The 24,655-nt window shown below is 41.3% G+C and overlaps 2 protein-coding genes across 2 annotated transcripts; both read left to right on the forward strand.

The window, feature by feature from the left end:
- Nucleotides 1–652: 652 nt before the first annotated feature.
- On the forward strand, nt 653–3,092 carry LOC118410947. The gene is made up of 2 exons (XM_035812919.1): nt 653–1,541; nt 1,799–3,092. Exons 1-2 carry the CDS (start codon nt 1,052–1,054, stop codon nt 2,251–2,253), a joined length of 945 nt encoding a protein of 314 aa, XP_035668812.1. The 5' UTR covers nt 653–1,051; the 3' UTR covers nt 2,254–3,092.
- Nucleotides 3,093–5,708: 2,616 nt separating this feature from the next.
- LOC118410700 (DBH-like monooxygenase protein 1 homolog) lies at nt 5,709–23,430 on the forward strand. The gene is made up of 12 exons (XM_035812486.1): nt 5,709–6,051; nt 11,472–11,618; nt 12,246–12,431; nt 15,373–15,459; nt 16,444–16,638; nt 18,012–18,114; nt 19,091–19,257; nt 19,898–20,083; nt 21,203–21,262; nt 21,814–21,947; nt 22,546–22,723; nt 23,137–23,430. The coding sequence occupies exons 1-12, from the start codon at nt 5,770–5,772 to the stop codon at nt 23,317–23,319; spliced, it is 1,908 nt and encodes a 635-aa protein (XP_035668379.1). The 5' UTR covers nt 5,709–5,769; the 3' UTR covers nt 23,320–23,430.
- The last annotated feature ends 1,225 nt before the right edge of the window (nt 23,431–24,655 follow it).

Genomic DNA, 24,655 nt, shown 5'->3' on the forward strand with positions numbered 1-24,655 from the left:
AGGTGACAATTTTCAGCGTTGTACCATAGTGCAACAAACCATTTAAAGAGACATATAGATATATATCAAGTGAAAGCTAAGTTTTTGGAGAATCATCATATCAACTTTAAGACGGATGGAGAATTTTAGGAGCTTACGATCCCGTGACAAAGATTAACATAAGTCCCGTGCTTTCTACTTGGCCGACGCGTTCCAATTGTGTTCGGAACGCGCGCGGCGCGGCGTCTTGATTTCAACAGAGTGGCCATTTTCTATTTGGGTGCTGCGCTATCAACCACTCCAGTCGACAATAAGCTATATGTCAAATGAAAGGTAATGTCTCTGAAAATCAGCACACCGATTTTCAAGAATTTTCATCAACGTTTTATGCTTGCTAAAAGCCAACAAACTTCCCGTGAAGTGTGCGATGTTCATGGAACGATTTTTCAAAGTGTAACTCAACAAATACCAATGATTTGACCATGATGAGACGCGCTGAATCCTGCGCTTTCAGCATGCCAAATCTCATGGACCTGTAGTCAACCAACTTTATGCTATGAGTACTTAAGTAAAGGCTAGTTTCACGGGAGAGGCGCGTGGCGTCGTTTTCGCTGTTTTGTAAAATAAGCGTGTTCTAGAGCATTGGCCCTTCGACTAACATAACAGGTCACCCTTTCAGTCGTGGCCATGGAAACAATGACAGAAGAAAATATGACTATCTCGGAAGAACTGGGTTGTGCACCGTTCAGCACCAAGGACAGGTTCACAATTCGAGGACAACGGTATTCGCTACAGCATGCACTTGTGACGCAGCAAAGTACAGATGAAATTCAATTAAGATCGAATAAACATACGTTATATTGTGTACAAAATCGAGTTACACAGTATTGTTCCACGATGGTCCAATGTCATGTCAAAAAAGGTGTTCCAGAACACTGTTGCGTCATAGAGCGCCATCTAGCGTCCCGGCAACGCGGGACAACATTACAACACTGAACTTTGTACAGAGGACACGCATGTTCGTGTCTTGGTACTTCTCAGTTTTCTATAAGTGATAGATTTTCTCGCCACGATGAGTCGAGTGGCAGACAAATGCCTCAGCGGCGTATTTTACGTCCTGACGGCGCTATCACTTGTGAAGAAGTCCAAGTCAGCAGCACAGAAAAAGCTACGAGTCACGGTTCACGCAGCGACTGGTCAGGGGAGTTTTGGCCCCGGCAAGTTCATGACAACAATCCGGCTGGGCGAGGAGAAGTTCAGAACCGGACTGAAGAAGGCGACATCTCTGATATGGGAGGAGTCCGCAGAGTTTCAGTCCCCGGCGGATCCTGACGACAAAGAAAATATCGTCTTGAAGCTGAGAAAGGCAAAGAAGTGTACCGAGCGAACGGTTGGGATCGTCACCATCAACGTGAAAGAAGCTCTGGAGACCAACCTCCACCTGCCGATTAAGAGGCGTTATTTGGTGACGCCTAGCGACAAACAGCAGAAGTGCAGGGTGTTCCTGGAGGTATCCGTGACTATTGATGAAGGGGAGAAGCCCAGTAAGGGAGAAACCGCAGGTGAGAATGGGTCGAGGTTTCCGTCAGTTTTCTAAGTTTTCATTGTGAAATGGACTGCTGGTTTACTAATCGTTCGACAGACGGTGACACACTCTCCGCACACGTGACTCTTGGCGATATGTATGTAAAGTAAAAGTTTGGGTTCGTTGCACTCAGTTACATCTGTATTTTGTAATCTGTAACTTTGAGTGGTATTTCAGACAAGCCCTGCTCTTCTCACAAGAATCGTAAGGCTGATATCAACTCTACGTCCTCAGGGAAAATCACAGAAGGAGAGGCTGCTTTCGCATCAGTTTTGACCAAGTCCACGGGTGCACAGGCAGTAGCACCACCTGCCGAGATCAATCCACACTGCAGGGAGCAGATCTCCGCCATCACCAGCCTGTATGAGGAGCTGACAGCGAAGCAGTCATCCTCGGCGGACTTGCTGACGTACGTCGACGGGCTTCGCGCCAAACTGGCTGTAGCGGCGCCGCACGTGTTGGACAATGTCGTCATCAAGAACATGGCAGCAAACGTTCCAGACCTCACACACTATGAACTTCCAGACATGGCCGGTGAGAGTCTGGAGGGACTTGAGAAGGTTCTAAAGGTTGTGCAGAGGTTGAACGATGAGGAAGACGCCCGACTTCATTTCATTAAAAAATGGTATGTGGAGGAGTTATGCCGGCAGGCGATGGAGGAAGCACCCGAAGTGTTGGAAGGCGGCTGATGTACTGTGTAGTCACGCCACCACGCGGCAGATATAGACTGCTGCAGCTAGAGGGTTTCTTTAAAGCCATTTTGTTCATTAAAATGTTAAATTGTTAAGGTTCACATAATTTTGCAAGACTTATTCATGTTAATACCTTTCATTACATTTGAGTGCTGTGCATTGAATCATTCTACTACTACTGAACCAAGACCTTTAATGTTATATAACTACACACGAGTTCATCCTATATAGTAGGATTTGACTTGTCAATCTTTGAAGTGTTGCAGTTTATATTCACTATCTTTATATTGTGTAAAACCATAATGAAATTAATGACATTGTTTACTCTGCCGTTGTGGGGTTATAACGTTACAGGTTTGTGCAATGCGTTCATTATTAGCTTTTTTACAATACAATTTACAGTTCACTTACGCTACTTGTATTCTGGCTATAATTGAGGTATAGGAGAGGAAGCTGGGTGCTGTAAGGCGTAGAGTGTTTTCTGTTGATACTTTGATACCCTATGGTGAAAAAAAGACACATTAACCTGTTTGTAGCCTATACAAATGTGTATGTCGCTCCCATAGCAGGAAGTTGAAGAAATTATTTGGATAACTACTACATGTATCCTTACACGATTGTATGGCAAATAACCAAACAAAAGTAAAAGAGGCGTTTTCGTAATATGGGAAAATTGGGTGTTGTATTCTTTATTCAAATTACAAGACAAACAAGAATAGATATAGCATAAACGATCTACTGCGAAAAGCTACATGTCTAATGCAATATCCAGCGTGAAAGTCCGACATTTGCTTAAGACCAAATACAGCATATTTCACCATACCCCTACCCAAGCAACATTGGACTGTTCCAGTTCACCCCTGCGCGAAAATGGAACATTTAAAACAGTAAAAGTGAACTAATATTGTGAATTGATTCCAGGCCGAAACGGGGCTGTACTATCCCAAATGTGCTCTATCCCAAAAGCGCTTTTAGGATAGAAGCACTTCTGGGATAGGCCTGCATCCTAAATGTGCTTCTATTCTAAAAGCGCTCTAAACCAGAGCGCATTCAGGATATCCCAGATGCGCTTCTTTGTCGCCGTCAATCATGGTGATTGACAGGACCGTAAGCGGCGATTGTTTCCATATTTGGTTCGACCTCGCGATCGCGAGACGTCGCGACAGTCTACTTGCGATAATTGCGCTGAATGCTGGCTGATGTGCGAATTCCACCATTTAGAGTCATTTATTCAAGACATCTTGTTACTGAAATAAAAACATGGAGGGACTGAATGTGATGATATATATCTGCAACAGTCTTTTTAGTTAGAGATGAAATTTCTCAAAGCCCTGTCGTACTGTATAGTAGCTTTTATTTCTCCTTCATGGATATGAAAAGAAAAGATGACACATCTTCTAATGGAAGTTATCTTTATTGCAAGTTAATGCACAGATGTAATCATACACTGCGATATGTATACAGTGTACACAGATAATGGGACATTTATCAAACTTAATTCCATGCAGATTAAACACTATTTTGTCCTTTTGATTCTCACTATATCATTTTCATCAATCTAAATGTGCATGAAAGACACAAAAAGCAATTCTCAATAGTGCATCCCAAGACGTACTACAAAATGTACCATATAAAATGTATTACAAAATGTACCATAATAAAACATGATGACAGTCAGTGAAAACGTCCAGCTGCACATTGATCAGCCATTCAGTTCCCAGGTTGTATTCTATCGCAAAAGTGCTTCTGGGATAGAAGCAGATGTTCGTCTAACAAGAAAAGTATCTTGTCGTCTATCCTAAAAAGCGCTTCTGGGATAAAATGTGCTTCTATCCCAAAAGCGCTTCTGGGATATCCAGAATACGTCGCAAGCGAATATCCTAGAAGCGCTTTTGGGATAGAAGCACATTTGGGACAGATCTGCATCCAAAATCTGCGTCTATCCTAAACGCGCTTCTAGGATATCCAGAACACGTCGAAAGCGAAGAAGCGCATTCTGGATATCCTGAATGCGCTCCTGTCGAAGGCGGCCGACATCTGTCTTCTCCTGTGCAGACTTTGTTAATGGCTTGCTGAATTTCAGCTTCTGATTTTGTTTCGAACTATCGAACCGGAGATAGCGATACTACCTCGGTGTGTTGGGTCCATGCAGTCAACACGTCACGAGAAAATGGCAGCGGTCACTTCTGGCGATTGTTTACACCAAAGTTTACATATTTAGTTCGACCTCGCGACACCTGCCGTAATCTACGTGATGGAAATACGCAGTTTATAAAGCAAGCGCTGAACCTAGATTTTACGTGATTATGTGAGGGTTAGATCGTGCCACGGAGTCCCCAAAAATGATTTGGTTTGTGCAAACTACGTTGATTTGGTGTAAGTATATGCGATCTACTATCACAATCAAACCCGGAAGTGACCTCGTGGGAGAACAAAGATGGCGGCCTCAGGTTGACTACGAAAAATCACATACAAGATAGTCTCCGCCTCCTAAGATATTAAGCTCCTCCCACAAGTGCACGTTCTGGATAAACACGTCGGCTTATCCTGAATGCGCTCCGACAGAAGCGCATTCAGGATATCCAGAATGCGCTCCTCGCTTGCGACGTGTTCTGGATATCCCATAAGCGCTTTTAGGATAGAAGCACATTTTGGATGCCGGTCTATCCTAAAAGCGCTTCTATCCTAAAAGCGCTTTTAGGATAAACGACATTCTAGGATGTAACAGGGCTTACCCAATATGCCCCTGGCCCCTATGGATTAATGTACTCTTCCACAGGAGCTCCTTTTTATAGACAGTGAAAAAATCACCACACCTTCCATTCATACAATTTTCATCATGAAATTACTGTGAAGCCATTCAACAATTTCCAGTACGATAACTAGGTCTAAGTACCGTTATAAGCTCTTTGTGATGCGGGTATATTTATTATTGCAGTGAACTTTTTTTTTATTCAATCAGGGCATACCTTACCTTAGACCTAAGTTCCTCCCGCAACACCGTTACATTGGTCGACTCGGCGAGCATACTTTCTCCAAACGGTGGAAAATTCTTGAGCAGCTTCTGCCATGCTTTCCATGTTTTAATAATTTTCAACAAGCAGATGCAGCTACTATGTAGGAATAGTATTTGTTTTCTTCCAGCTGAAAACTTTTCTTCGTCTTGTTTTGTTTGAGCCCTTACCTTTACTCTAGAATCTTTAAAAGAACACCTCAACTTATTGTAACTTTATATATTTCATTCTCCTAAACTGTTCTACTTTGTTTGCGAGCAGCTATTCTTAGTACAAAGTACATTTACAGAGCTAAAAGTTTCAAAACAACACTAAGTTCGTCTGTTTGCACTTGTACGTCATCATGAGTCAGCATCCCGTGGCCCTTACTGTCAAGCAACAACATGACAGCCGGTTGCGGTGGAAACGCATACGTCATACATCAAACATTTGTTACACAACCAAGGACTTTATATATAATGTCCTTGACACAACTGACCAAGCTAGTACAACAGTCAGTATGGCTAGAATTTTCCAGACTTTATGCGTTGTAGTTTTGGCCTTAGTCCCTCATCATGGGGGGCAGGCTATAGCTATAGGATCCGGTGATTTTACTCACCATGAGGCTCTAGACGAGGAGGATAAGTTTCACCTGTTCTGGAAGTTTGATGAGGAGAAGATTGAGTTCGAAGCTCACGTGCAGACGACAGGATGGATCGGGTTGGGTCTATCCCCGAACGGAGGCATGCCGGGATCCGATATCGTCATCGGCTGGGTTAAAGACGGGACTGCGCACCTAACGGTACGTACCCCATCGTTATCGCTAGTTCACCTTTATTCGCGGGGTAACCTATATGCGTTGTATCTAAAAACATGCTATTTAGAGCTATGGAGTCAATGGACGCTGGTTTGAAATTGATATATTTTCGAAGCATTGAAACCACCGGCCTTTGACTTGATAGCCCTAGATACTATAGTACCCTGCTTTAAAATACAACGGATATAGGTTGCCCCGCGGATAAAGGTGAACTAGCGTTAACTCGTAGGTATGCTGAACAACTTTCTATGCATTTCAGCAGTTCACATAATGATGACACGCTAGTAACTTAGGTTTGGCAATTTTAGTTGTTTTTTTTTATTTCTAGGGGCGACTGGCAGAATAATTAAATCTCTCAGCACTCTAGGCGAAGACACATATTACATAATGCCTCATCAAATATTGTCCGAAATATTTGCTTTGTATAACCCTTGAGAGTATTGTGTACTATTTCCTGTATTTTGTAGTGTTATTCATTGGTCGTATTGGTTAAATACTATTCGTCAACTCCTTGCAAGGAACCTGTTTATTTATTTTATTTATTTATTACACTTCCCATATAAAAATGGTGGGGAGACAAAACAGGTGAGATGCCACCTCTGCAAGTTGTCTCCCCGAGACAGAAAAATACACATTCAAGTAAACAATAAGAATCAGAAATGGTATACACAGTGATAATCGGAAACAAAATACAACTTATATACAAGATACACAATGAATAGATACAAAATGAAACGATTAACGTGCTCTTGTTGCGAAGCACGTCGAATAGGAGCAGAACGACGCCCAAGTACACGGGGTGGCTGTATCTTAGAGCTGTGTGAATCGGTTGTGTAGGTGTTTTAACAACTGACGTTTGAAGGTAGATATGTGTGAGGAAAGTGGTGCCTTTAAAGCTAGATCTGAACGAAATATATCCATAGAAATATGACTTAATAACTGGTGACAGGGATTTGAAGAGGTTGACTTGAGCCAGGTATGTCACGCTAAAGCACACATTCCGTCTCACACATAAAACACTCTTGTCAACGTCCTGTAGGTATATTTGCTCTGTCTTTACATACAAACAGTATCGTCAACGAGTCATTTATTCCACGTACACTGTAGACAAGGGTCAATGAACTGTCGCAGCTTAAAATACATCGAAAGTTTACAGGTCACAAACAGCAAAATCACTGAAGCGTAGTAACCGTACCAGGCCCTACCTGGAACTTAGAAAATATTTGTTTTCGTTTAATTTTAAAAAGATCATTTTGTAATAGCTACAGATCACTAGAAGATATCAATTTGCGCAAATGTGAGTTTGTACATTTCATCATTATGCACATGAAAACATAGTTGTATTGCAGTGGTATGTACACCAAAGTGCTGTATTTTCTCATATCATAGAAAACATAACATTAGGGGCAATAAAACCTGATGACGTCATCAATAAGGCCCTCAAAAAATCAGATTTAGAATTCTTTCATCACCATCTATCAATATTCGTTACAGCTCCATTCTTTCTTAATTCATAAAGAAGAAAAACAATGGAATCTCTAAATGTCAATTTAGCCAGGTGAAATACCTTAATTCTAACACATGTGTGTGAATGACCAACAATAAACAATTTAACTTTGAACAGCAACAACTGGTTGTCCCAAAACCTAAGCGAGAGACCTTCAGAAGATCAATAGCCTACCCAGTGTTTGGAACAAACTACCACCAGACACACGTACGGCTCTAAATCTGACCAGCTTTAAGAGACTCTTGAAGTAAAAGTAATTGTCCAAAACGAACGGACACGGACTATGAACACTGAGCTTCTTGCACCACTATATGTTTTGTACCATGTATGTGTATGTGTAGTGATATAGGTTGAAGGATTTATTAGTACTCAATGTAATCTATATCTGTATTATATTTTATCTGACCCTGACCTCCCTCATGACCTCAATGAAATCGGCCTGCTGGCCGTTTGAGCTTCTCATGAATAAATAAAGGTTCAAACTAGAAAGGCCGACATTTGCTTAAGAGCAAATACAGCATATTTCAGCCATACCCCTTCCCACGCAACATTGGACTGTTCCAAATCACCCCTGCGCAAAAATGGAACATCCTCTTAACAGTACATTATCCCCCAAAGTGGACTGGTATTGTGAATTGATTCCAAGTAAAAACAGAGCTTGCTTCTATTTTTCAGAAAATGACAATAATCACACCTTCCATTCAGAAAATTTTCATCATGACTGAAAATTGTTGAATGACTTCATGTAATGTCATTAACAATTTTCAGTACGATAACTAGGTGTAAGTTTAAAAAAGTATAAGCTCCTTGTGATGTGGGTACATTTATTATTGCAGTGAACTTTTTTATTCAAGTAGGGCATACGATTTAATAATTATCAAGCAGGTGCAGGTACTGTAGGAGCGTTTGTTTTCTTCAAGCTGTAAAACTGTTAAACTGTTTGACTTTGTATGCAATCAGCCATCGAGCCTATTCTTATTTTAGTTGAACAACTTCCTGCCAGACCCGGAAGATACGATTGAACCTTGTTCGAGGATTTACTTTCGTCTGTCTGGTCAGTCTGTTCATACCCTGGCGCTGAGAGTGTTTTATTGGGCTGAAACTCTGGCAGTTTAAAGTTACTTACAATTTAAATGTTCAAAGTTTATGTCAAACAACAACAGCACTAGGAAATGTGGCCACTATAGACAGGTGGTCACTATAGAGAAAATGCTGATCTATTGACTAGGAGCCATACGTTACACATGATTTCAGTACACTGATCATTAATCATACATGTATAAACATTGCACAGGTAAGCCAATTGTTTAGATGTACAATTAAGTTCAAATAATTCTGAAGAGAAATATTGATGAGAAAATAATCATTCTCGCCACTGTCTAACTTATAATTACGTATCAAAACTAAACGCAGATTTTCTAACTAACGCACCTTTCGCCGACTTCATCAAAGGACCGCCGGCTATCAATCAAACACGGCTGTTGATTAGACTTAGAGCTTCAAACCGTCATGTGCTGTGTGCCAGTTGACAGCAAACTTCATGCTACGTGATGTTTTACATTGCTTGGACCTTCTTTCCTACAGCGGTGCTTCTACAAAATATTTAGACTGTAACACTGAGTCCCACATGTTTTATAGAATAGAATTTGACGCAGAACAGCGTTTTTTGCTGGGTATTTTTCTTGAAACATGTCCGTGGGAATATCAGCGAGGCGGCGACGTAGGGATATCAGACCATCAACAAAAGTCGCACGGCGGCTAACGGCGCAGCGAAGATACTAGCGCTATAAATAAGCGCTTCAACTAAGGATGGCAACCCGTACAATATTTTTGTATACTGTTGAGCTAAGTAAAGTTTGTTGTTTTTGAGGTTTTAGTTGTCATTGAAGCTTTGACCCGAAATATTTTAAAGTCAAACTGCTGAAGAGAAGTAAGTGACTGCTACGATTATCGTAGATATGGCCCTAAAAAAACTGATAAAAGAAGCCTTCTCAATAGTCTAAAATGCAAGAGCTTCAGGGGGGGCTTCGCCCACCTGGGTCCCCCCCACAGTGGCCCTGCCCCTGGACCCCGCCTGGGACATTCGGCGGCCCCCGGACCCCTGTCCGACGCTTTGAAAAAATCCTGGCGAGAAGTCTGTACGGCCTGAGTCTTCAAGTTAACGTATTGTGTGGTCCCGCTTATGAATATTAATTAGCCTTCGCTTTCCTCTTCGCTGATTGGCTGAACCATTAATTGAATGAACTCTTCCTGCCGGCTAGACGCAGGTGCAGATGTCGGCTCTGTGGGGTGAACGTCCGAAAGGTCATGGCATGGAGAACGAAAGAAAACCAATTTCCCCTAAAAAAAAGTGCTGTAATTAAGCCTTTTACAGTACTTTATGCCAAAAATTTTACTTGGATCATTTTACCAACTATCTTATGCCTATCTATACCAAATGTTACTCATACCAGGGTACAGGGGTGCAAAATATACCGTTATAAGACCGTCAACAACAGTCGCACGGAGCTAACAGCGCAGCGAAAATACCATCGCTAGCGTTTCAACTTCGGATAACAAGTTATAAGTACTGTTGAACTCAGTAACGTTAAAGTTTGTTTTTAGTTGCCTTTGACGGTTTGACATGAAATAGTGTTACGCTAAACTCCTGAAGAGAAGTTAAGTGACTGCTGCGATTATCATAGATATGCCCCTAAGAACTGATACAATATAAAGCCTTCTGAATAGTCTAAAATGCGAGAGCCTTAGGCGGGCTTCGCTCTCCCTGGCGGGAACACTGCTATATACGGGATCATGAGGCCCCGCTTATGAATATTAATTAGCCTTTGGCCTCCTCTTCGCTGATTGGCTAGGTCTTTGATTCAATTAACTCTCCGGCTGACGCGCACAGGTGTGGCTCTGTGCGGGGTCACGGAAGGTCACGTCAGGAGGCCAAAAGAAAACAAATTTCCCCTCAGAAAAGTGCCAAAATTAATCATTCTAAAGTTGTTTATGTCAAAAATTTTACTTGAATCTTGTTACCAAGTATCTAATACCTATCTATACCAAATTTCAGGTCATTTAATTGTAATACCAGGGTACAGGAGCCAAAAGTGTCCTTTTTTGGTCAAAAATTGGCCAAAAATCGCAAAAATAAGCATTTTGTTGCACTGTACACCAAAAGTGTTATTGAATTTATATGAAGGGATTATCAAGGCACATCTGTGTCAAATTTCAGCTCATTCGGTTGCAATACCAAGGTACAGGAGCCAAAAGTGTCCTTTTTTGGTCAAAAATTGGTCAAAAAATCGCAAAAATAAGCATTTTGTTGTACTGTACACCAAAAGTGTTATTGAATTTATATGGGGGCATTATCAAGGCACATCTCTGTCAAATTTCAGCTCATTTGGTTGTAATACCAGGGTGCAGGGGCCAAAAGTGTCCTTTTTTGGTCAAAAATTGGTCAAAAAATCGCAAAAATAAGCATTTTGTTGTACTGTACACCAAAAGTGTTATCAAATTTATATGGAGGCATTATCAAGGCACATCTCTGTCAAATTTCAGCTCATTTGGTTGTAATACCAGGGTACAGGGGCCAAAATATACAGTTTTGGTCTAAAATTGACCAAAAAATCTCAATAAAATCATTTTAGAGGCAGATATGAAAAAACTGAGAAAAAAGCATCAAGGTATTGGCCCATTCTACCCCTGTGCCAAATTTCAGGTCATTCAGTCCAGGAACGGCGGAGATGAATCACTTTGAAGATTTGACAGGAGAAAGAAGAAAGAAAGAAAGAAAGAAAGAAGAAACATTACGAATACAATATATTTCACCATACTATGTATGGCTGAAATATAACAAACAAACAGGCAGCTCCCAGCCTCTATATAACTTGTAACATGCTGTATATCATTGCAGGACCGGTATGCTGAAGCCAAGGCAGAGCCCACTGTGGACGAGAGTCAGGACTGGGACCTGGTGTCTGGGTACGAGAACGGGACTCACACCGTCCTGAGGTTCAACAGGAAGCTGACGACATGTGACGAGAGGGATCGTGTCATTAACGTTAGTACTGACATCACAGTGGGAAAAATAGCTTCGCTAATTGCTATGTGTCGACAATAATAATCTATAATAATCTTTATTGCAAGTTCATGCCAGAGGGCTAATTGCAAACAAAGTAAAGTAGTGGTATATATAATTGTATACTTTACAGAGAAGGAAAATTAGATCTATAGATAAATCAAAAGAGAAATAACGTCTAATCTATATCTATTTCTACTTAAAGCTATACTACGTAATTTTAAAGTATCCTATGCTATACTACGTAATTTTAAAGTATCCTATCTCAAATAAACACAACTATTTGCCTCTGTTTTAGACCAAGTTTGACAGTAGAAATTTTCGCTTTTGTTGTTTTCTTGGACCAGTATGCCTCTAAACACGTAAACGCCTGCCGGTATGATATGTTCATTTTCGAATCTGTCTAACATCCGGTCTACTGATTTTTTCGGGTCCGGTTTTTCTGGATCGTTCAAACAAGAAAACCCGGTTTTGTACCGGTACATCGTATCGGTACCCACCCCTATTACATACATGTCGACAAATGTTTGCCGTACCAGGAGGATAGTAGTACCGTGAGTAGATAGATGTGTTGATAAATGCATGTCGACAAATGTTTACTGTACCCAGGAGGACACCATGCGTGTGATATGGGCGTGGCATGACGAGGACCCTGAAGACGAGTCTGGGGCGAGCGGCCCCACCTACCATGGGCCCAACAAGGGGGCCAGGGCTACCCTTCTTCTGGAACAGATCGTCCCGGACCAGACAACTTCAATAGGAACAGCCTACACCGTTGATCTCCTAATGAACAATGTAAGGTTTATCTTCTTTCACTTTATGCTGTCATCTTCGAAAGACAATCAGTGCCTTATAACGCTGGTTAACGTTCATCCGCGGGGTAACCTATATCCGTTGTTTCCTAAAACAGTACATCAAGTCGACACACAATTAAAACGGCAATATTTTGAAAAATGCAGTTTGCAATCACCGTCCGTCAATTTGATATCCTAAAATGCACAACGGATATAGGATACCCCGCTGATAAAGGTGAACTAGCGTTACATCATATCTGGCATTGATGCGGTGAATACTTAATATTCAAAGATCGCGTGGCGTAATCGGCAGAGCTTTTGGCTCCGGCCCAAGAGGTACCGAGTTCGAAACCTGACATGTCACCGATCTTGTATCCTTGGGAAATGCACTTTTCTCACTTCACTCAGGTGAAAAATGAGTAGGGCCATTCCTCGGATAGGACGTTAAATGGAGGTCTCGTGTTCGAGGAGATCCAAACCTCGAGCACATTAAAGAGCCCACCACACTTATCGAAAAGAGTAGGCATCGTTCCCGGTGTGAGTGGCTCAAACCTACAGTCTGGTCTCCGGGTTGACATCTTGCAAAGGTGACAGTCACCTGTTATGTCAATCCTCCCACAAATGTGGAGAAACTGAGTTAAAAAATATCATCACTATCATTTGCTTATAATAGTCAAGTTGACACTTCAACTTGTCAACTCATCACGTATTACACAGTTTTCTTACAATCACATAACGCTTGATAGGCAAAAATATAACCATTAATTTTTCTACCTGATATAACGTTAGGACATTAACCGTAAACTAGAAAGGCCGACATTTGCTTGGGTGCAAATACAGCATATTTCAGCCATACCCATTCCCACGCAACATTGGACTGTTCCAAGTCACCCCTGCGCAAAAATGCAATATTTAATGTAAGTTATCCCCAAAAGAGAACTAATATTGTGAATTGATTCCATGTCAAAACAGAGCTTGCCCAATATGCCCCGGGCCCATATGGAAGAATATAATCTTCCACAGGAGCGCCTATGCATAACTGATTGGTTTTTAGAATTGCGGCAGCTCCTATTTTTCCGAGAGTGAAAAAAAAACGCATCTTCCGTTCAGAAGATTTTCGTCATGAAATTACATGACGCCATTCAACAATTTCCACTTCGATAACTAGGTCTAAGTACCGTCATAATCTCCTTGTGATGTGGGTGCATTTATTATTGCAGTGAACTTTTTTTTAAGCAAGTAGGGCATACGTTTTAATAATTGTCAGGTGCAGGTACTGTGTAGTAGGAGTGTTGTTGTTTTTTTCAAGCTAAAAACTTCAATCTTCTTCTTGTTTTGTATGAGCCATTACATAAACGGAGACGTCTCGAAATTTTACAAGAATTTTACCACCCTGTCGCTTCATTTCTTTTCTGAAAAATCCCAGGACGAACAAGTTAACTTGATTTGGCTTTATCTATATATTTCATTTTCCTTCGAATTCTTTGTTAAGTATATGCCCCTGCATACCACTGTTAAATTGTTTTACTTTGTATGCAATCAGCCATCGGACGTAATCTTGTCTGAGTGTTATAATTTGCTGCTCGTAGCGTGCGAGACCTGGAGGATAGGTGTTTCTACTTTGTTCGGGGGTTTCTTTTCGGAGGTCAGTGGTGATACTCTGGTATTGAGAGTGTTTTATTGGGCTCAAACTCTGGCAGTTTAAAGTTACTTACAATTTGAATGTACAAAGTTTACGTCAAAAAAGAACAACAACAACACTAGAAGTACCTACATTTGTTCGGGGAAAAATACATGCATTCTCGCCACTGTCAAACTTACGTATCAAAACTAAACGCAAGCCGTCCAATTTTCCCTGTCCAAATCTGCCGAAAATGATTGATAGTGCCATGCGGAATGTTGGTAAATTCATCGACACTAACGTTCAATGCACGCGTACCGTCCGCTACCGCTCAAATGACCCTGTCTGAACTCCAAATCCTCGCAAACTACAATTTCAAACCCGGCAAAGGGGACCATATGGCCACTGTAAGGCTGTAATATGCATCTGTTTGTGTATATACGGGATTGCAAGGCCCCGCTTATGAATATTAACTAGCATTCGCCTTTCTCGTCGCTGATTGGCTGGCGTCCATAAAGTAATTATCTCTCGCTCTCCCCAGACCGCTGCCACCTGGCACGTGTGGGCTCTGGGGTCACTGGAGTTCACGGCAGGAAGCCGAAAGAAAACCAATTTCCCCTCAGAAAAGCGCTGAAATTAAGCATTTTAAAGTAGTTTATGCCCAAAATTTTACTTGGATCATTTTACCAACTATCTAATGCCTATCTACACCAAATTTAAGGTCATTCCATTGTAATTCAAGGGAACAGGGGGCCACAATATACCGTTTTGGTCAAAACATGACCTTTAAACTTCAATAAAATCATTTTAGAGGCAGATATGAAAGAAATGAGAAAACAGCACCTCGGTATTGACCCACTCTACCCTTGTGCCAAATTTCAGGTCATTCGGTCACGGAACGACGGAGATGAATCGCTTTGAAGATTTGACAGGAGAAAGAAAGAAAGAAAGAAACATTACGAATACAATATATTTCACCATACCATATATGGTATGGCTGAAATATAATAAAGGAGATACATTTGACGGTAGGATACCAGTATTTTCCTGTGTGTCTGTTAACGCTAGTACACCTTTAACCGTGAGCAACCTATATCCGTAGTTTAAAAAAGAACAGCGTATATTTAGGGATATCAAGTCAACAGACGGTGGTTTCAAATTGTAATATTTTCAAAATATGGCAGTTTGAACATACCTTTTTTCGACTTGATATCCTTAAATACGGTGCTTGTAAAAACAACGGATATAGGTTACCCCGCAGACAAAGGTGACCCAGCGTTACACGTAACATCTTTGAACTTTACAATTTACCTCTCCCCAGGTCACAATTCCTGGTAACCAAGACACGACGTACTGGTGCCATGTGTTTGAGATGCCTCAGCTGACCAGTAAACACCACGTTATAAAGGTGTGTGATAACTAATGGTAAACGCACAAGGCTTTCCAATTGCTCTAAAGAATTTGCTACTTTTCATTCGATAGATAAATTTAACATTATTCTCCCACTTACTGTGTACAAGTGGTCAAATATACCAAATGTTGACTTTGTCCGTTTATAGAGAGATAACTTTATTGCACAACAATTGTACGAGGTACAAAGTATGGCATCTACATAACTACAGTTCTATAGCTTAACTAACTAATACAGGAGTTGTAGTATGGGATAAGCTTCTTACAATCAGTTGAGGAGTTTCTAATATCCAAACCTTCTTTGATATATTTTCCTATATCTGCCATGCAGGGATTGTCACATGTCATGATGTATTTGAATTTGCACTTCGGGTCCATTGAGATAAATCCTTGTGTATAAAATGACAACCTTCTGTATAGAGAATTGCGTATTTCAGAATATTTGGGACATACAATCATAAAGTGATATTCGTCTTCAATTAACTCTGGACAGAATGGACAAACCCTCTGGTCGATAGGGATTTTTTTTAATCTCCCGGTTTCTATATTTAATTTGTGACAGCTAATTCTGAGTTGTGTGATTGCCCTACGAACGTCAAGGCTCTTTATGGTTGAAATGTAATTCTCTTGCTTATAATGCTTGTTCAATGTAGAAAGAGAGGAGAGTTTAGAATTGGTTCGAATAGAGGTTTATATGTACTATAGCAGTTTATAGACATTATGAAAGAATTGATTTATTTCAAGGTGTTGACAAGGGAACGGTGAACAGTGTGTATGGACTGCCGTCGATAACAGTCTCACTAAACACTGATGTCTCTCTCTCTTCCCCTCTCTCTCCCTCTCTCTTTCTCTCCTCTCTTTCCCTCTCTCTCTCTCTTTCTCTCCTCTCTCTTTCCCTCTCTCTCTCTCTCCCTCCCTCTCTCTCCCCTCTCTCTCTTTCTCTCCTCCCTCTCTCCCTCTCCCGCTCTCTCTCTGACTTTAGGCTGAACCAATCGTCCAACCTGGTAACGAGGGTACGGTTCACCATTTGCTGATGTACACCTGTAAGAAGAACCCGAACATGACCATCATGCCAGAGGGACATCCGGGACATGAATGCTATACTCCCAACATGCCCAGCGACTGGAGGGAGTGTTATGAGGGAAGCATCCTTGTGGCATGGGCCATCGGCTCTGGGGTAGGAACAAGTTTGAACTCCATGTGGTCCGATATAATAGACGAAGGGATGCTTAAGTATTCGCTCGAATTTGATGAGATTCTCAGTACGAATCTCATAAAAAACGCACGATGCGAAAACGTAAGAACCTTATGTGATACGCACGAATCTCATGAGATACGAAGTCATTTTATGAAAACAGTAAGAGCATATTCGGTGGGTACTTTTAAAGAATACTTCCAGATAGATCTGCAAAAATTACGTCTGACAGGTCCTTCAGCGTTATATAACCAGCTGCTGATGCGCCGCGTGCCTGCGAAGCTGGTGTGTTGACCTTTCCATTTATCGACCCTATTTTTCTAACCGAAAGGCGTTTATACCGGCTATATACATGTAGATACAGATACACATACAGAGACCCAAGCGGACCGCTACGGTGGTTTACGTAAAAGAATGCGTATCATATAAGATTCGTGCGTTTTTCATAGTGATTCGTGCGTATCAGACAACTTTCGTACTTTTTCGCATAGTGATTTGTTTCATTGTCCTAAAATTCATACGAATTCAATAAAATTTTTGCAAATGCTTAGGCACCCCTGAAGTCACCGCTCACAAATATTGCGATGGCAGCCACATGTCTTCAGTTATCAATGCAATTGCATACAAATACAGTACATAAATGCAATCGAAATAAGTTGGGTTTACATTTGCAGCAAAACTAGGTACCGTGTTATAGGGCCTTCACACTGAAAACGAATTGACAGGAATCGAGCAGATCCAGCCGGAATGAAGAATTTGCAAAATTCGTACCACATTCGGGTGGGAATTCCAAATGAACCATATATCCCCTTCACACGAGAAGGAATGAGCCGAAATGCCATCAGACTGACTATTCTTTGTCTATTTCTGGGTATTTATTATGCATTTTAGACATTCTCAATTCATTCCAGATATTGATTTGGCCACATTCTGGTAGGATTTGAAGTGGCTTGCCGTTTTGGTTCTCCATCGAATGAGATCAGAATGTTTCGAATAATGTTGGAATGTCTTAGAATGAGGTCGTACTGCAGTTAGATTAGTTAAAATACACTTTGAATGCCGTTCGATATTTCTCAACTCATACAAATGCAACTCGAAAGTTTTTAGCATGACAAAAACATTTCGGGACGGCCCAAAGATGGGCAGAAATATATGGAACGCAGTGAGAATTTCCAGAATGCACTACGAATACCCAGGAATATGCAAAGAATAGTCATTATGACGGCATCCCGGCTGATTCCGCTTCTCGTGTGAAGGGGCCTTTAACAGCGCTACTCTTCCCTGCACATCCGTGCAGGTAGTGTTTCTCACTGTTTTTAACAAGCCATGATCACTTCTTTTTTGTCTGTCTCCAGGATGTTGTTTACCCCGAGCATGTTGGTTACCCCATCGGTGACGAAGACGACAGTGGTTACATAATGATGGAGATGCACTACGACAACCCTCTGTTGGTTTCAGGTCAGAGATCAGGGGTGACTAAGCATTTGCATGAACCTTATGAAATTCGTAGGAATCTTATGTTATACGCACGAATCACTATGAGAAAACGCACGAATCTCATGAAACCGCACGAATCACTATGCGAAAAAGTACGAACCTTATGTGATATGCACAAATCACCATGTGACACACACGAACCTTATGTGATTTGCACGAACCTTATGCAAACCGGCGACCGCTACGGTTTGCATAAGGTTCGTGCTTATCATATAAGATTCGTAAGTTTTCGCATAGTGATTCGTGCGTATCACAAGAGATTTGTACGATTATCATAAGGTTCATGTAAATGTATGTAAGTAGATTTTCATAGAAGATTGGAAATCGATGACTGCTTCAAAAACTTTCCGGATCACATTTCTTGTTATTTCTTGTTTGACTGAGAAGCATTTAGCAACGCACGTTCCCATGTAGTATTCGTGAAGGGTATGGCTTCTCCTTTATGGTCCAATGTTACTCTGTGACCGGAGGGTAACCTCCGATGACAGAGTATTGTTTTCGAGTGTCTGCATCTGTAACTCTATTTTCCCTTTGCCGCATTCGTATGTAGTTTAACATATCGTCTGCACTCAGTTGCACGATGATTCGCGTTGTTTTTACAATCGATGTAATAATTTCAGAAATCATTGCTATATCCCTGGCCATCTATGAACCCCATAAACTTTACTTTTGGTCGAGCAACTACCTTTCTGACCAGTAAGAGTCAAATGAGACATTTGCTGGACAAAAAATGTAATCTAAACCTTGAACTATACATTCTGGTTGAAACCCCCTTGAAACGAAAAATCCGTGACATAATAGATTACCTTCCTCATTAGAATGATCACTTAGTCTAGCACGTTAAGAAAAATATGTGCGACGACTGCTTAATTTTTCCCAGATAAATATTTTCCGAGAATTTGTCAAGGTAACAGTATATGTTACCCTGTGCACACAGGTATCCAGGACAGTTCAGGCATCAGACTGACGTACACGCCTGAGCTGAGAGACAATGACCTGGGAACCTTAGAGGTGGGGGTGCTGGTGAACAAGTACCACGTCGTCCCTCCACGTGTCCCCGAGTTTACATCAGCAGGATTCTGCAACCCGCAGTGCTTGAACGCGGTAAGTACACACGGAGAACAATCTGGCTTTGGTCATGAGGTTTACCTGACTGAAGAAACCCCAGTCCGTGTGCATCTGGCACAATCTGCCGCTTTTGCCTTACCACACAGGGTTGACTCTCGCGGCAATGCATATGCCTTACGATATCAACCCAGCCTTTTCAGCCTCAGAAAAACGGTACTAGGGACGCCTTGCTTATGAATATCAATGAGCTTGCCTGATTTGTTGCTTGCCAATCAGCGCCCAGATTTTCGAACAGACAGCGTACGGCCCGGCGTGCACAAAGATCTGTTTATTTTTGCGTGATGATAATGATTTTTGATACCTGAAAGAAAGAAAGCCAGGGCACTGAAAGAACTGTGAAACGTCATGCCGGTACTGTAAACATGCTCTTGAATATTGAGGAGACGACTTATATGGCGTCTTTGGACAACACTAAGGCATTTCTCTGATTGGCTGACTGTTGGTTATAACAAATTAGTAACCACGCCCCTAGTACTAGTTTTCTGAAGCTGAAAAGGCAGGGTTGATATCTTAAGGCATTGTCCTGGCAAGGCCGCAAGAGTCAGCCCTGTGTAGGGTGCTAAGATAATGTGAGAGCATTGAGCTGCCTGACAGACACAAAACTTCTCTTCTCTAGTTCCTGGAGGAGCAGGGACAGCCTATCCACATCATCGGTGTTAACCTCCACTCTCACCTGCTGGGGGTTAAGCTGAACGCCCGGCTGATCCGGGACGGCGTGGAGACTGACATCGTGCGGGACGACAACTACGACTTCAACCTGCAGTTCATGCGGATGTTGAAGGAGGAGCTCACAATCTACCCCGTGAGTTGGTAACATTTCTGTACAATTTCGTGAGATAGCGTGGCACAATCGCCAGCGCGTTTAGTGTCCATCTTCCTATTCCCCGTCCCCAACATCTGACTGCCCATATAAGGGTAAGCTCATTAATATTCATAAGCAGGGCGGTCAGTAACTGATCTCAGTGCACCAGATAGCAGAGGTGACCACAAGGAGTTTCGACACGACTGTGGTCCCTCTGCGTGGGAGAATGTTAGGCTCAGGCCCAAAAGGTCACCGATCTTGTGCCCTTTGGGAAAGACACTTTACACGACTTTCCTCACTCCACTCAAGTGAAAATGAGTACCATTCACCCGGACTCCAGGAAGAATAGTGGCGTATCAGTCACCAATGGAGATCCTAATTAAAACCAAACCAAATTTCCACATTCGCAGATTTGGGGAAAATATAGATATAGTAATCCCGTTGCAATCATCAATATATGTCGGGTATGTGTTATTTTCATTTCATGGGTCATTCCTCTTGCGCTTATATGGACCAATTCATTTCAAGCAAAAAAAAATCCCATAGCACGAGGAAGAAACATCTTTTCCCCATTTTTATGTAAGGCCATGTTAATTTGATAATGTGGATGGCATCTGCAAGCGTATCAATTTTCCTCCTTTTCCAGAAATAAATAAAACGTTTTCCACCATGCTTTGAATCGTACAAAGCAGCTTAAAAGGAGCAAGCAAATACTTGACATACATTAGAAAAAATATATCGGGAAACATACACTAATATCAACGTCAATTTCAATGTCAAAGAAGAAGACAAAAACAAAAACCAAGAATCTATTGTTCGATATTCAATGCTCTATTTCTATCATTTGTTCCGCCTTCTAGAATACTTAGATTTCATAATGAATGCAACTTTTTTTGGGGCCGAACTTTTTTTATTCGCACGCTCGCATCAGTTTTCGGATTCCTAGAGGATGTCATCCATATAATCAAATCAACATGGCCTGATAACTGGTGATATTCCCCAACGTAACGCCACGCCTACTCGTTCACTACTTTCTTGAAATTGTTGAACTGTAATTTCCAACACCAAAATTGGACTCACCCAAATCGTTCACTACTATCCTCTGTACCTTGTCTTCAGGGGGACATTCTAATTACAGAGTGCGTCTACGATTCGTCACACAAAGACTCCATTGTGTATGTAAGTAGACCTTTCAATCTTAACCTCTTTTCTATTGTTGCTGCCTTATTGGAACAAATTGAAACACGTGAAACAAATACAGATGTCACTTATGCAAATAACAAGTATAATTCGTATACTTAATGTGAAATTGGCTTATTTACTAAGAGACTTATTTATTCTCCTCTCTTATAAGCAATAGAATGTATGAACATATGATAATTCAAACTTTTCATTTCAACCCTTAATGCAGTGACGTCAGGAACAGACCATTTTTGTAGGAGGGGTCATAATTATGAGGAAATCTATACTTATGACCCCCTCCTGCAAAATTGGTGCGTTCCTGACGTCACTGCTGGAGATAGAAAGGGTCATTCTGTGAACAAGGTTGACGGAGATTGACCGAAAATTTAGAGGGGTAAGTCTCTATAGTTTAATTCAGTGTTGGAAGTAAATTGTTAGCAATTTTCCATGATAAGAGAAACCTTTATGATATATTAGTTATAAAATCAAGGTTAATACATCGTTTGGCGAAAGTATGAGGTCGTGGAACTCTCGTTACTTTTATTCAGGGCGGTCTCGGTACACCACAAGAGATGTGCGAGAGCTTTTTGCTGTACTACCCGAAGTTCAACCTGAGCAAATGTGACAGTATGGTAAACATCGGCCACACTGTCGGCTACGCTGGAGTTCAAGATTTTGAATTGTGAGTATAATGAATTAGCGTTATGTCAGTAGTCTCAACACGCCATAGGGCGAAAATGATGGTCCATACGATGATTACTTCTTTGCAAAATACACAACGGGGTAACTAGTGTTAACCTGAGCACGGATGTGAAAATTACATTTTACATTGCATTTTAGCTATGTTGGAGAGTTAACAGTTAGAAATCTGTTTGCTTTAGCTATCGATGTGTGGGTCATGCGCAATAGCCATAAAACCAGCAGATCTCTTGTATTGTGTTATTGTATATTATATTGTGCCACGAATGTATTTTATGTACGGGAGGGCAGGTGTATTTAGCACCTGTTTTGCCTTTCTCTTAACTCTGTGAAAAATCGAAATAAAGAACTAAAAGTTTTCCGTCAAAAGTTACAAATCATATGGCTGAGGGATATGGTTTGCGACCCAGCTAACTCATTTGGAATGGTTATCTGTCTATACATTTGTCCAATTTGTACTATTTTTCCACTGACATGTGGAGCCTGGTAGAGACTTCTATACGGACCTCATACGGACTTGAATTTATACGCACGTACGAACCCACACATTTTTGTGAGAGTTCTCCATTTGGTGTTTACAGTAACAATCGTTTTGATATGGACATCACGGCCCCTGCACACTTGGTCAACATGTCCTATGAGGAAGTGATGGAGGCAGTGCCCTGGACGACTGAGAACGGACAGATCTTCTCTGACTACCTGATGAATTCAACCTTCTACTCGACTTGTCAGGGCACCCACCAGTCTAATGTCGATACTGTAAGACCAACTATCTTAAAGTAATATGTATCAAAAATGGTCATTGATAATTTCTTATTGATAGACGATCACTAAATCTGACATCTTCATGGAATCTGTGCTGGTAGTAATCATAGTACAATGCTAAACTTTTTTCCAACAAAAAGGTACAGACATATCAAATTTTCAACGACCAATGTTGCCTTCTTCAGGATCAATACTGATTACCAATCACTTCAGAACGTAAACTCGCGAGAATGATGAAATATCTTTGCTACTTGGTTTATGGATAATGTTACTTGTATGTACTAGTAGTATTATATTGTTTTATGTTTGACATGATATGTATGGGAGGAATGGGACCCAACTTGTCTTTGTTTTTCGTGATACCAGAATGTTCTAATGTTTATCTCCTCTGGTATCGGGAAATATAGGATGCTCTGATAGGGTGGATCGACCCCTTTCCCCGCGGAGTCAAGCGGGCTACAGAAGACATCTGCAGCCGGGGCTCTACACCAACCCCTGACCCTGTGGGCGGCTCCACAGCATTACGGCCACGGTTCGCCGCAGTTTATGCTTTCGCCACTTTCCTCTTGTCACTTGCAATTATGGGGTAAAACGCAAGGTGGCGTCCATGAACGGCAACCGTCGAATGGAAAGCCACCAGTGCCACAGGAGTAGAGTGAACAATTGTTCAAAGAAAATAAAGCATTATTTTGCAAAACTGACATGGCTGAAATAGTGTTATGTATAGGTACTTTAGCTATGTCTTATGTATAGGTAAATAGGAACACTGGCGTGGGGTGGTTATGCGAGATGTGTGGAGATGTTTTCAGAAGAAAACAGGTTTCTTCAGTAGAAAAAAAGTCGCACCCACCCCGAACTGCGTCGATTCTGCAAGTATCACTCAGTTGAAGAGCACAGAAAGGAAAGAGACTGGAAGTTGTCATTTATTGTTTCCCACTGAATCGATATCATGCCACATTCGGGCTAAACCCCTGGGCACACAAAAGCCTTACTCCATTATCCTACTCCATTATCAATGATCCTATTACTTCAAGAGTTGTGGGTACTAACCGCTGCCCACCTACAGGATGGCGGACAGGGAGTAGCGCCCCTGAACTTGAGGAACTAGGCTCCCCGTCTACCATACCACCCCACCCCCTCACACACACACACACACAAACACAACGAACAAAAACAAAAGGCGACCACAGCGTCTTCAACCAAATGACCATCGTCCCAATCCGTGTCCAGAGTCTTCAACCAAATGGAGTTGGACACGTATATGGAAGAAGATCCAAAATAGACGGGGACTACCTTGGACCTCTGTCGCAGTTGGGTCGGATTGTGCACCGTTCAGCACCAAGGACAGGTCCACATTATGCGGACACCTGTATATGTGTACACTACAACATCCACTGACGTAACAAATTACATAACAAAATAAAATTCACGTAAGACCGAATAGATACACTAACACAATTGTGTACAAAACTAGATTTAACACAGTATTGTTCTACGAATGTCTAAGGCGAGGTCAGGAAAGGTGTTCCAGAACATTGATTGTTGCGTCATAGAGCGCCATCTAGCACCAAGGACAGGTGTATCTACCTGTTTTTTGTGAATGGCTTTCAGCACAAGTGTGTTAACATGTGTGTGGTTGATGTTCAGCACCAAGGACGGGTCTTTTGAAACTTAGAATGTATGAACATATGATAATTCAAACAGATTTTCATTTCAATCCTGAATCAAGTATACCTATAAATAAGTGGTCATAAGCATCAAAATTGAGACATAATTTAACTGTAACTCAGTATGATTTATTCTCGTTTGTAAATTATACTGAGTTACAGTTAAATTATGTTTCAATTTTGATGCTTATGACCACCTATGTTAGTTTATAGGTATACTTGATTAAGGATTGAAATGAAAGTCTGTTTGAATTATCAT

Source organism: Branchiostoma floridae, chromosome 1, assembly GCF_000003815.2.
Source record: "Branchiostoma floridae strain S238N-H82 chromosome 1, Bfl_VNyyK, whole genome shotgun sequence".
In the NCBI taxonomy this organism is placed as follows: domain Eukaryota; kingdom Metazoa; phylum Chordata; class Leptocardii; order Amphioxiformes; family Branchiostomatidae; genus Branchiostoma; species Branchiostoma floridae.